Source organism: Atractosteus spatula, chromosome 2 (genome assembly GCF_055471065.1).
Source record: "Atractosteus spatula isolate fAtrSpa1 chromosome 2, fAtrSpa1.hap1, whole genome shotgun sequence".
Classification (NCBI taxonomy): Eukaryota; Metazoa; Chordata; class Actinopteri; order Semionotiformes; family Lepisosteidae; genus Atractosteus; species Atractosteus spatula.
The window spans coordinates 11,707,014-11,721,917 of NC_142707.1; the positions used below are offsets into that span (position 1 = coordinate 11,707,014).

General features: G+C 35.9%; 1 protein-coding gene across 1 annotated transcript in view; it reads right to left on the minus strand.

The window, feature by feature from the left end:
- LOC148839246 (scavenger receptor cysteine-rich domain-containing protein DMBT1-like) overlaps positions 1–7,512 on the minus strand; it is a 38,532-nt gene extending 31,020 nt beyond the window's left edge. The window contains 5 exon segments of the mRNA XM_088935596.1: positions 1,981–2,295; positions 3,789–3,812; positions 4,092–4,406; positions 6,819–6,845; positions 7,198–7,512. Of these exon segments, the coding sequence (XP_088791722.1) occupies positions 1,981–2,295; positions 3,789–3,812; positions 4,092–4,406; positions 6,819–6,845; positions 7,198–7,510 (994 nt within the window). The 5' untranslated portion in view covers positions 7,511–7,512.
- Positions 7,513–14,904: the final 7,392 nt, after the last annotated feature.

Here is a 14,904-nt window from a genome sequence, read left to right on the forward strand (position 1 = left end):
CCTTAATGCATCCCTGAAACTGCTTCGCACAAAGAAAACTCATAAATTAAAGACTAAATTACCATTAATTTATATGGGGAAAATGACGATGCGTTCCTATGCCCAAAACTTCCACCCATGTTTACCCGTAAATGCTAAAAATACACCCAAAAACATTTATAAGCACTAATTCAATTAATTATGTTGTGCTATTTATAAAAAAAATAATAACCTTCTAGTATATTGGTACTGTACTGTAAGAGAGACATGACACCTGTTTCCCAAATCAGTTGGTGATACTATAATGATCACATTTCGCTAAATAAATTAAGAAAAAAGTCTTCAAACATTTGGAAACTAATTTAGACAGCTTAAACGTTTGTTGTTGATACTTACGGCGATGAATGGTAAGTGCTGTAAATAATAACATCTACTGAAATTATTCACGTACTGGATTTAGTACCTACAGTTGTCAAAAATAAATGTATTGCCTGAAAAAGGTCTTTGTTAAGATGGCCTTCATCGATGCGTCGTATCACATCCGGTTTTACACTATTAAGTATGGATTTTCTTTCCTTTTATAGTTTGATATTTCTTTTATCACGTTGTTTGAAATGATCCTTTCTTTAGGAGCCATGTTCACAAAAAAGAACCGGTGAAAGTATTTTAAAACAATCCTAGGAAACGTGTTTGGTTGCTTTCGCACACACCCATTGCTACTTGGGAACTGAGGTGCATAAGGTACCGTAGCGAAGTTAGATGTTGCTTGTAGTTGTAGCCGTGCTCGTAATATCGAGTTGTACAGTATGTTCGTTCTTCGAAATTTAGGTTTAATTGTAATTGCTCGCATAATGGAGGACTCGTAAATCGAGGGATACTGTACAGTAGGTGTAATCTAAAATTGATCTAATCTAAGGTATGCCAATTTAGAATATAGGTGCTTTTTAAAAACAAATTGTTGATGTTTTTGTTGTGTCCTGATCATGCATCTTTTCAAACTGCCACTATCATGTAACTAATTCGACATCTGCAAGATTTTTTACAGATATTTAACTGTGCACTTTCTTATATATCATATTTCTGTACAAACAGAAGGAGAGTCATAAAATGGACTGTTTTTTATATTTTGAACAGAATGAAACTGCATTCACTTAATGAAAAAACTGCATAACGGAATGTTGCATAAATCTGCCAATGACATGCAAAAGTGAAATTAGTAGCGTTTCCAAACCCATTTCTCATTATTGACTATTACATCATTCCTTTGGATAATTTCAGAAGTTTGTGAAGAGAAACAGAAGATAATACCAACAGCTACCTGCTTACAATATTAACCTGCTTTGATCTGAAGGTAAGGATTTAAAAGAAACTATTCAAAAACATTTATTACATCTGTTCTAATTTAACAGGAAATTTTGGAAATAAGTTTCCATATGGTCCTACAAGTCTGCCAATGACAATATTCTCAGGATTATTTCCATTTAGAGGGAGCTGAATTTTTTTTTATTAAAGTGTCACCAGGTACTTACTGTATGGATCTGGAGAGAGTACAAAAGTCAGTCGAATGGTTGATATCACATCATACATGGAAAAAAAGAAACAATTACACATTTACACAAACATTTACTGACATTCAAGGGGGAGGGTTGTGAGCATCCTATAATGACTTAGCCACTAGATTTCATAAATATTAACATGCACATAGAAGTGCAAATTACTGCAACAGAAATTATTTTATGGTAAAGAGAACTGTCCAGCTCTTTACCATAAAGAGTACCTGAAAACAGATCTACATGGAAAGGTAGCAATACAAAAATCAGACGTTTAAGACACAGCTGAGGAAATAATCTATTGAATTTGTGATAGTGCTAACTGACTCTTGTTCTATGCTAACTTGTATCAGACAATTCATAAAAGTTCTATCTAATTCTTGTTTGAGACATAGGAACTAAAAACAGACACAAATTTAACGATTTTAAATCCGTGAATGGGTTCTTCTACCTGCACAGATGACACCAGCATCCAGTTCATGATCACAGTTGTGGTTTCCTATTTCTCGTGCTCTACAGTTTAAGAGGGATGATTCAGTTCCAGCGCAGTGCACATCATCTAACACGATTGCACCAGAACCTCTTCCAAAGTCGGCAAAGTAATGTGCAGACAGAGCCCTTCCACAGCCCACCTCTCTGCACACCACATTAGCATCGGCTAAGTCCCAGTAATTGCTGCATACAGTTCCCCAGTGGCCACGATGATAGACCTCCACTCTCCCAGAGCAGTTGTGGGACCCATTGACCAATCTGACACGAGTGCCATCTGCAAGAAAGGAAGGTTAAGGAAGAATTATTGTCATCAACTGTTTCTAAACAATGTTACATTTCATTTGGAAGATCACTTTGTGAAAAAATCTTAATTTGAGTAATAGGATATATTGCATTATTGGGCTTTAGACTTCCACTTCACCATTTATGCTTCAACTCTACCATTGAACAGACCCAAGAGAACAAGTGGAAGCCAAAGAGGAGAATTTTGGATGTGCCCTCTCAGCACTATTGTTTAATAGAGGTACAGTATCTTTCAATCATCTCCTGTCACTCATTTGAAGTGTTTACTAATTAACAAATGAGCAGTAAATGTTTGTGGACTGATGACTTAGAGTATAAGAGAAGCAAAGTGGCATGGTGTGGTTTGTGTTGTAAGGTAAGAAAATTTGTTCCCTGCATCAACTATATATTCACTACATTTCTTGAAACTCAGTAACATATGAACTGCCTTCCAATGACATACTCAAAACTTCTAAATGAAATGGTGGTTTCTCTTTCCTATTGGGTAATCGGTGTAAGAAGACCTGTGAATTCATCCACAGTAACCACACAAACTCCATTGTAAATATTCTCCAATTGCTGAAACTGTTCTGTTTACAACAATTCAGCTTCTGTATTAAATTTAAACTTAAATTTCTTAATGTAATGTTGACTTTAGTTGCTGAAAAGTAGTCCAATCAATGCTTCTTTTCAAAATTTGAAATACCAGAATATTGTCTATATTATACTTAATTTGGAATTGCCAGACACACTTGCACCCACACACTTCTCCTCAGAGCCATTCAAAATTTCACACACTGCAAGGTCTGCAGTACCTTTCAGGAGAGTTATTACAGGACTGGTGAAAGAATGGGTCTCTCACAGATACTGTAGTAGAAGCATTTAGGAGCCTGGCAGGTTCCAGGAGGTCCTGTGTTGTGAGTATGGAAGACCTAGGAACTAGTTACCTCAACCCTCAGCACTAGTACCTGGAGTATCACTGTAACATTTAACTACATACAAAGTCAATGTTTAAAACCAGCAATATAGAGCTCAGTCTACAATCTCAGTGGATCCCTTTGTTGATTGACCCACCATTTTGGTTCAGTGACATTAAAAAATTACCTGTCTATTATATTAATGGATATGGAAGCAATATATAAAAACTGCAGTCCAAGTTAAACAGATGGTGAAGAACAAATTACTTTTTCTTTTCTTAATGTATGTGAGTTTTTATAACAATTTGTTTTGTGAATATAATGAGAGTGGGAATGAAAACACCTACTTCTTTAAGAAAATGGGAAATTACTCACCATTAGCATGTACAGTATGGTATTTGTCTTAGGAACTAATCAGGTTGGACAAAGTTGTACATTATTTGATAAAAACTGTCTTTAAAATGTAGTCAAATACAGTAACTGGTAATAGTTGCCCCTGCATAGCTGAAGCAGTTCTTAAACATTTTTGTTTTTAAATTTTGATCAGGAGTTATTTAGATTAACTTACTGTATTTGTCTGTTGTCTTTTGACCTGGACAAAATAAAAAGGATGCAGAATTAGTTATCATTCCCTCACAAAAAGAAAATTTTAGAAATGCATAAGGGTAAAACTGATACATAAAAATAAATACTGTAGATAAAAGCCTATAGTTTCACTGTAAAAGAAACTTATTTTTTGCGAGACCAGTTTAATTTTATTTTCCTAAACACAAAAAGAGTAGACATACCATGAAAATGACAGAAAAATCATAAGTAAAATGTAAACTGATTTGTTTCTTTAAAATATCCGAGTGTTAGATACAAGCTTTACCTGCACAAACCACATTAGCATCAAAGTAGTGAAGACATAAATATGTCTGCAGGTCTCCAGATTTGCAGTCAAATAACGAGGACTCATTCCCTGAACATCCAACGTCCACTAGTGCTATTAGGCCAAAGCCTGGACCAAACTCTGCCCACTCCGAAGCAGACACAGCCGCTCCACAGCCAAGCTGTTGGCACACAACATCAGCATCTTTCAGGTCCCAGCCATAACCACACACTGTGCCCCACTGGTGTGCGGCATACACCTCCACTCTCCCTGAACATCTGTCCCACCCACTGACGAGTCGAACTCTGGGGCCATCTGGGATTGAGGGAAAAAATATACTCCATTAAGTTATCTGAATGCATGGAACCCACATTTAAGCTGGTAAAGCAGTTGCCTGATTAACATTTAGGGTCATACTACAGGTATGTGTACTAAATTGTGTTCTTCTAACATCCATTGCAAACAAGCAATGTTGTAAGTTGACCAAGACACAGAAACCTGTTTGGGCCTTATCACTTCATAGAAATGACACTGCCTGACAGAAATTAGAATTTTCCTTTTTTTACTTTCAGTAAAAGCTCTGGATGGGTCTGTTTTTTTCTTTGTATTTAGTGTACTGATATTTAATTTGAAAACAAAAATGGTTTCTATAGATCAGTGTTCAGTGTCATTTCCTATGTATTCGCTTTAAACAGAAAGATTATAAATTGGATAAACTCAATCTGATATCTGAATAAATTCCTATAAAATATATTATCTTTGGGATCGCAAGTCCAATGCATGTATGAAAGATGTGTGCAGGCACCTTGTCAGCCATTTAATAATATATTATATTTTAATATAAAGCCTTTCATTTAGAGTAATCTCAATGCTCTTAACCCAAAATAAAATGCAATAATCCAAATCACATCTTATTAGAAATAAAACAAACAACAAAAACAAAACAGCTAGACTATAATTTTAATTATTAAAAAGTCAGGTTTTTAAAAATAATACGATTTAACCATGAGAGAATCTTTCAATTATTTCCAGGTCATTTAATGGCTGCTTCCTATGCAGCAGGATCCTTCAATTTATTGTTTTACTGACTACCAACTAAGGAAACACAAAAATGGAATGATATACTTTTTCAACCTTGTTAAAATATACACTCTACTATTTTGAACACACAGGAGCTTGTGTGGCAGGGAACTCCAACCAACAAGGACTTGCGATAGTGTAGCCTCAAAGATGTGAATACATGAATCAATTTTGCTGTATCAAGTCTAAAACTATTTTGTAAATAAATGAGGGATGTGCTACAATTTTGAACATGGGCTTCAAATGGAAAAATTGAAAAAAAAAATCTTACTCTTGAGTCTGTAAGTGCAGAAGTTGGTAATATTTCACAAACATTAAACTTTAAAATCTAATCTCAACAAAACATGACCAATTTATAATGAACAGATATGAAAAGTAATGACAGTGTGTCAATGTATCTTACCTTACTTTCAATAAAACATAAAACATACTAATTACTGTATGTGCTAAAATTGCAATCTTTCTGACTTGAAAACAAATACCAGACATATAAATAAATAATTGATTGAACTGCACATCTACTTATTTAAAAATATCTGGGGCCCCACAGCCGGCCTTATTCATATTCTAGCTAAGTCAGCTACAATGACTACAGGCCAGATAGTCTGTTTTGGAAAATAAATTTGAAAAGAAATATACTTATACTGTAAATTACTTGTAATTCATCAGAATGCATTAGTTTTTTAGTAGAGGGGCAATATTTTTGCAAAGCACTGTATGTTACTTTTAAAGGAACAACTGGAAGCTTGCTAAAATAATCAGTTCACTTGTTCTAGATTCTGTAGGTTGAGCTGAATTATTTTACATAATATAAATAAACAGTACATACAGTATGTATATAACCTATTTATATTATATTAAAAATATAAAGATTTATAATTAAACCAGACATAAAAATCATCCTGTAAAATATGGGAATCTGCATGTTTAATTGAAAACCAATAATTACTAAATAAAATATTTAAAACTAAAATTGCATGATTAAAAACCATCATTTGATTATAAATTAGAATTCATTTACTATAATGACATGTCAAACAAATGAAATGTAAGAGTCAAACAGGTACAGTGGCATAGATAATGGAATTTGATACATTTTTATGCATTGAGACACTTCAGATCAGGTACAGTATACTGTATGAATACATTGACAGGACACAGGCATCCAGATACACCTCTGGGTGGCACTGTTACCACTTGACTGTCCATCATCAGGTAGTGACTCATTTCTATCTTGGAAGCACAGGGTTTAAGGTGAAACTACACTATCAGCACTGTGCTGTAGGAAGGGTCACAATTGCAGGGGTAACCCCAATATTCTGGATACATTCCATTGTTGTCTGGCACAATCTAGCCTCCCTAAATTTCCCCATTAATTCAAAGTGAACAACTGTCACTTGTTGCCCAGAACAGTGCTACCCTTCAACAGAGAATGAAGTTATCCCGTTCTATATGTGAAACACATTAGGTTCCTTTAGGACGATAAAAATATGTAGATGCAAATAAACATAATTATAAGCCACATAAATAATTTAGATTAATAAGAAATTCACGCAAAATGTAATATGAACTTAACAAATGCATTCCTGGATGTTTATTCCACTAGTATGTAGATCTGTGCTCTAATCAACTTCATTGCTTACTTACTATAGGTGTCTGAGGTATCAGAAGGCCCTGCAAAAAAAACAATGGAAAAGAAATCTGGTTTTAGATGAATTTTACAAGTTTGTTATCATTTCCTTCTTTTACTGTATATATTAATATCCATGACAAAATAATTAACATATTATTAATTATATTATAATTATAATAATAATTAACATATCATTAATTATAGATGGCACACATTCACATTCTCCCTTTACAACTTTAATTTATAACCTTCCCATTGAAGCTCTGAAGTAAAGCTAACATTTTGAAACTAATGCTGGTAAAAAAGAGACCATAGAGCTTTCCCCAACACACTTTCATGTTATTCCTTTGTCATTTTTCAACATATTTAAAGTATTAAAATCCCATTATCCACCTGAACATGCCACACTGGCATCATGACGATGGTCACAGTAGTTGAGTCCAGGCCCAAGGTGTCTGCATTTTAGCAGAACGTCCTCAGTCCCAGTGCAAACAACATTATTCATGAGTATAGGGCCAGTTCCTTCACCGTAGGCTGACCACAACGGGGCAAACAGGGCACTACCACATCCAAGCTGCCTGCAGACAACCTCAGCATCCTTCATGTCCCACAGGCTACTGCACACCGTCCCCCAGTATCCACCAAGCTGTACCTCCACTCTCCCGGAGCACCTGTCCGGCCCGTCTGAGAGTGTGAGCATTGGCATTTCTAGAAAACAAGATGAAACAAGTAAGAGTCCTGGCAAAATTGATGGGTCACTGACTGCTACAAGTAAAGCATTCCAAGGCCCGAATAAATGAAGATTTACACTGTAGAATAAATGCAATCATTAAGATCTATACTGTATGTGATGTGCTGCACCATTACTTTCTCCAACTAAGAATATAAGGATCTTTATGTTTTTTAAAGACACTGTAAACTGCACAGTATGTGAAAAAAAGCACGGGTTTGAGGTTGTTTGAATTTGCAGTTCTAAATTAGACAGGCTTTTTAAAATTTAGAGGTGTACAGTAAATAACCTATACATTTCCAGAAACACATCTCAAAGCACCTACTATATATAGTACACTTTCTTACTTTCTTCACTTCAATTTGAGTTTTCCATGTACAGAATGAATAACATGCACTGGCCTTAATGTTGGCTATAATTTCAAAGTGCCTTTCTATGTGCACTATGCCCTTCAGTTCCAGCTGACCTTAGTTCTATCAGCTTTTGAACATTACAACAATTATCTGAATAAAGATTATCTGAATAATGACTTAATTCCACTTTTGATTTTAATTGATATTTCATCTTGGCTATATTGGATGGTGATCATCTTGATCATGTTCATCCTCATACACCTTTGTCACTTCACATGGAGTAAAATCCCCAGTAAGCAAACTGTATATGAGAAAAACATTTACTGTAAGTTGAGTATTGACAGCAAAGCCTTTTGAAGACATTTTTAGACATGTACTAAGAAAATAAAGTTGGAATTTCTTCCATTTATATGTATAATGTACTTAGCATGTGAACTATACCTGTGCAATCTGGCACATTAGTATAAAGATATGAAACTAAGAACATAATTACTTGATTGAAATACAGAACTCTTTTCTCATTGCTGACCCATCTCTATATAGCATTTTAAATCAATCATGTTTTAAGGCCTTCAATAAGAAAAAAAAGTCAAAATGTAGTTAGGGGAAAGAAATTTAGGAACAAAATAAGATCTATATATTTTCCCACTAAAGGATTCAAATGAAAGGTAAGTAGCATTGAAAGAATGTTAACAGATATAGTGGATTTCATTCATTATTCAAGTCTGCATATAATCAAAGAATCTTTTCAATAAGTACTCTATGACATTGTTAGGCTAAGCTCTGTTTAAAGTGGACTTGTAATATCCAACCCTTTGATAAGACATAGGATGTGAAAGAGCAATTTATGATATGTTCAACTGCCTTGTAAACTGGACATTTATAAAATAACATAAAGGAGTTTCCAATTACTTACGGAAGGAACTGGGGGCATTCTTACCTGGGAAAGAAAAATGATTGTTAATCGATATTTTGATTTAAAAAAAACAAATTTTTCTTAAAATCAAACAGGTGTTCTTACCTGAACAGATGACGCCAGCGTCTTCATTGTGAGTGCAGCTATGGCCACCAAGGCCTCCAGAATTGCAGACCAACAGAGAGGGCTCAGTTCCAGCACACATGACAGCACTGAGCCAGATGGGGCCACTGCCTGCCCCAAACCAAGCTCTCCCTGTCGGAGACACAGCGTTGCCACAGCCGAGCTCTTTACATACCACTTCTGCATCATCAATGCTCCAGTCAAGATGGCACACTGTGCCCCACTGGCCTGCGTGATGCACCTCCACTCTCCCTGAGCAGTTGCTGTTTCCATTTGCCAGTTGGACACGGGATCCATCTGCCAGTGGAAGAGGAAGGGGAGTCAGGGAAAGGAGTGGTGTGGAATAAAATCTCAATTTAGCTAAATAAAAACAGTAATTAAGAATAGTTACCCATTAACATTCTGTAATCAGCTTCCTAGTGCACAGCTACTAAGATTCATTGTGAAAAGCAAGTAATAGGAATCAAAAACATAACTTTCAAAAACATCTTTATGACTGATTTACTGTATAAGAGATGATTATTTCTAATTAGAATATTCTCATTTGAGCATAATCAGTGGTATGTAAAGTGAATGGAACAAGACTGACAGCTGGTGCTAAATCAACACACACAGTCCAAATAGATTTTTCAAATAGACTTTTATTTATTCAAGTCTGTAATGATCAAGCTCAACACTTTTACATGTGAGGGAGACTGAATGTTAGAATAACTTGCAAATATACCATATTCATTACATTAGTAAAAACGTTGCAGATCTTTGGGGGATATCCGTTAACAAAGAAAGTGACCTACTGTAATTCCTTTCATTAAAAAAGTAGTTACTGACTGAAGCTTCCTTTTTTAAGTAGACAAATTGGAAATATGATGGTGCGAATAAGTAACAGATAAGACAAGATAAAGAAAATGAGAAACAGAAGCCTAGTCTAAGATGGCCAGGCACAGGTAACAAGTGCTCTTGCTGAAGGAAAAGAATAATAAGCGAATAAACAGATGTTCTCACAGAGACCATTAGGTGGTGGAAGGGAGGTAGGCAGAAACTTGGGTAACAGAGGGCACAGATAAAGTATCATTTAGCACTAGACTGACAGACATAAAGCTAAGCAATTTAGTCTGCATTTAATGGTGGCAGGTTTTCAGGGCTAGTTTTTTTGTTATAAAATATGGTTTCTGTTGACATTTACCTACTTTCACCTGTATATTTAATTCTGATTAAAAATATTAACTTTGAAAAATGTGTGTACTTCATTTGAAATTAAAAAGGAACCTTTTGTTAACTTGTTGGTACAACCATTATTCTAGTATGTAACATTTACAATAGGATTATGGAAATCAATGAGTGCAGTATATACAGCATGCAGATCAAATCATATCACCAAGTGATAATGTATTATTTAAATGAGTGTAAGATATTTCTAGGTCATTAAAATGTTATCAAACGTGAATGCACAGACTTTTCAATCAGCTTTCCATTACAGATTAACACATACTGGCAATGAACTGCACACATTTTAATTTAGACTGAATATTTCTGCAATACAATTGCCAAGGACAAAGACACATTCAAAGAAAATGCAGTAGTTGGATTGATATAATATTTGTTTTACTGTACATAACAATCTTGCTCATGTCAGTGTAGCTGTGAATAATGCATACTTACTATATCCAGGATCATATAGCACTGCAGATAGTTGTCAGTTGGATGTCATATGTAAGAACAAAACAAAATGTTCACAGTTAAGCTTTGATTTCCATTTTGCTTGGTATAATGATCTTTTAAAAACCATCAGAAGATCAATCATATAGCCCGTGAGGCATCAGTAGCTGTCATACAACTTGTTCTGAAGTGTCCTTATGTTTCTAAAAGAGGTTACTGAGTGACAAGGTGAGTTTTAAAAATGATTTATTTCTTGAAGTCTTTAGTATTTCTATGAATTTAAAGGACAGTGTTTCCTACACATTTCCCTTACAATTGTGCAGAGAACTAGAACTTGATCTACAAAAAATACGTCAACAGTGATGATGAAGTGAGTAGTTCATATTACCCGAACAAATGACACCAGCATCTTCAGAATGGTCACAGTTGTGATATCCTCGGGCACTTGAAGGGCAGTCTAGAAGAGATGTTTCAGTTCCGGCACAAGCCACATCATCTAAAAGGATGATACCAGAGCCTTCTCCAAACTGAGCTTGACTAGTCGCAGCTAAGGGAGTCCCACAGCCCATCTCCCTGCACACGACCCGGGCTTCGGGTACTCCCCAGCCATCATCACATACTGTCCCCCACTGGCCTCCATAAAATACCTCCACTCGCCCAGAGCAGTTGTTGGCTCCATTCACCAGTCTGAGACCTGTGCCATCTGCCATTGGAAAAAGAATGAGAGTCAGGTCATTTCATACTACAATAGAAATGCGCCTTTGTTCTGATGGCTGGTGAACAAATTGAACTGTCAATGTTTAGTGTGCTATGTAGTGTAACATGAACAGGTTGTTCATACACATTATACTGTATTTCATAATGATGTTAATGCACACAGTCAATTCTGATTTTTGGAAATATATAATGTATATTGCCCTCAATACAAGCAGATGGAATTAGATGGAATTATCACATACCTGCTAGGAATCACATGGGGATTAAACACATAGGATTATTAACAAATATTCCAGAAGGTGATATCTCTGTTCCAAACTGTACTCAATATAGAGTAAATACTTCACTGTAAAATGTTACACACTTTTATTAACATTAGTTCAGTTCAGTTTATTGTCATATGCACAAGTGCTTTGAAATGCTTATTTGCATGAATGCTCCAACACAAAGACATTAAGGAAACGCACACACACACACACAAAACCCATAAACACAGAACAGCAGCAGCAACAAGTTAAATAACATATAACTTAAATAAAACATCAGCGTGAGCCAATGCTAGGGATAGAGTTCAGTAATCTCAAAGTTTGAGGGAAGAAACTGTCTCTGAACCTGGTAGTTAGTACCTTTATGCTCCTATAACGCTTACCAGACGAAAAGGGGAGAGAAAAATGTGAAACCAGGATGACTGGTATCCTTAGTGATACTTCCAACCTTCCTGAGAAAGAGAGTTTTAAAAATATCTGGAATAGAGGGAAGCTGTATTCCATTAATGGAGTGGGCGGACCTAATCACTCCCTGTCACGTTCGTAGACCCCTCCTCTTAAGGTCGCTCCAGCCCTTCATTGTTTTCCACTCATCGCTCGCACCTGCTCCCTGTTCTCACCCCTTTTCAGTTCTCCTTAAAAGCCAGGCGCTCACTTTATTCGGGGCTCTGCATTGATCTCCGTATCGTGCGAGTTCGGGACCTGGAAGCGCCTGGTCCCGTTAAGGTTTTATTCTCTGTTCCTGTCTCCCACTGTTTCCCGTTTTTAATCGTCAGTCTTGGATGGACCGCCCGGTTTTGGACTTTTGCTTTCGTTTGGATTCCCCTTTGGATTTTCTCCCGGATTGTTTGCCCCGCCCACACCTGCCGCGAACACCAGTGCACCAAGGACACGCCCCCTGTTTTCATCCCCGTATCCTGCATGTTCTTTACCCCGTGTTTCTTCACTTTTCCCTGGAGAACTGCTCCGTTACACTCCCCTAAACACCTTCCAGTCAGATAACGAGCTGCTGCCAAACTACACTGTAATCTCACACGTGAGCACACTCTCAATAGCGCACCTGTAAAATGTGGTAAGGACAGTTGAAGATAGACCAAATTTTTTCAACTGTGTGAGGAAGTACTGTTGTGCCTTCTTTGTTGAGCCTTACTTTAAAATCAGGTTGTGAGTTGTGTACTTTTTGCCTTATGTGTAACTAACAGGTATCAGACTTTGAAAGAGACAGAATATTGAAATGATAGTAGTTTTATTAACAATACTGCTTGATGATAATGTACTGAGACATTAAAAGCACAAGAAATGATTGGCAACCATATTTGAATTCTTTAGAATTACAGTATTTAATATATCAATAAAACTACTACCACTTCAACATTATTTCAAAGTCTGATACCTGTTAGTTACACATAAAGCAGTGTATGCTTCAAAGCTTGATTTTAAAGTAAGGCTCTGCAAATGTTTTTTTTTACTGTAGCTCCTGTATCCTCTTGTGATGAATTTAAATTAAGGAGGAAAGTAGTTTAGGCAGTGGAAGAAAATGGATGAAGTTTGTATTGTGATTCAGTACTAGATTAATAGTTTGAGTGGTTTTGCATCTGGGATGTGACAGCCTATTGTTTTTTTTCTTGTCAGTTTACTTTGCTCCTGAACTGGAAGTTACTGTACTGTAGGTAGCCTATGGACTTTGGTTGTGTTCGTCACTAGAAAACTCTATAGGCTGGTTTGCTTTGAGGTGTCTAATCAGTATGCTGGAATGTTGGCAGGTGCATAGGAAGACACGTCTGAGAAACTTTACCGAGCTCATAGCAGCTAATTAATTGCTTCTGAGCAGAGGAGGAATCATACCCTTATATCCTCTTAAAACCTGGGAGATAGTCAAAGTCTTGGTAACACCTTTTGCTTTTGAGTGATATAATTAACATTACTAAGCACTGTATGCTACACACTACAGCAAGTACTGTAGTGACTTCAACCTGGAATAACTAAAGTCCACATTGCCATCATCTTGAGGAAAAGCAAAGCATCTGTATAATTTAAAGAGTTGAATAAGGGAATGAAATGAGCAAGTTGATGTTACTTACTGAAGGTATCTGATGAGGCAGTGGACTGGCCTGAAATAAAGGAAAAAAATTCTTATTACTGCCCAGAAGAGTTCAAAGGAGAAGAAAAATAAATGGCACTGTATCACAGAGCACTTGCTAAAATTTAATCTAAACCTAGAGCCACTTCTGACAGTGCAGATTAGTGGATCAGCTCCCTTCCTCCGTGAGCAGACAGACCCTATGAGCTTGTCTCCGGGAGGCAGCAGGAAACTGGATTACCCCCCCCCCCAAAAAAAAAACCACAAACACAGTGGGCTCATAGAAAGACACTAAGGCCTAGAATCAAATCCAAGACCCTCGAGCTGTGAAATGTTGTGCCACTCCTGAACACTGGACTTAACTTTAAATTTAAAAAAGTGCAACTCTGCATACAAACCATAGTTAAAATGTCCAAAAGATTTTAACCTAGTTTAGAAAATATTATTTTTAAAAATGTTAAAAAAATGTCCTTTAAAAATAGAAAAATGTTATTTTATATGTAAATATACAGTAAATGCATTTTAAATCTGAAGTAAATATATAATATTTAAATTCAATATCAGCTTTTCTTTATTTAATTTCTTCAACACATCAAAAGCATTAAAAGTACTAATAATTGTTGATACTAACCAAAAACAACACCAGAAAATGCTTTGAAGGTCCCACTTTAAATTGTTTTCTTGCTAGATCCAAATTCATACACTTTTCAATAAAAGAGAAAATATTCATACTTACTAGCTAAATAAAGAAGAATGAATGTAGGGAAAAGTTTCAGCGACTTCATTTTTTGAAGATAAAGATACCACAGAATCTTAACCTTAGATTGTAACAAGGGACTTCCAGAAATGAGCAGGGTTATGAAATGAAGCCCTTCTTATATTTAGCAACAACAGGTGAATATTAATTAGAGAGGAGGGGTAAAAAATAAAAAAGTGTGGAACTCAACAGAGTTAACATGATGCAAGCTGTTGATTCCCTCCTCATTTGGTAACATCCCTCTGCATCTTTTTCCTCTTGACACAACAACGTGATTTCCATCTATCAGAGGTGCCCATAAATTACTTTATATATGTATTATACTTTCTGTAATTTCTGTAATGTCACCAAGTAATTATGACCCACATCCTCCATATTTAAAAATGTATAACAACAGCTAATGTTGTAAAAAATTAGGAGCTCTTGATAGTGATTGAGAGAGTAAGGGATCTCAGGATTGTGGTTACTGTGGGAGGCAGCTCCCTGGCATTGCATACCTAGT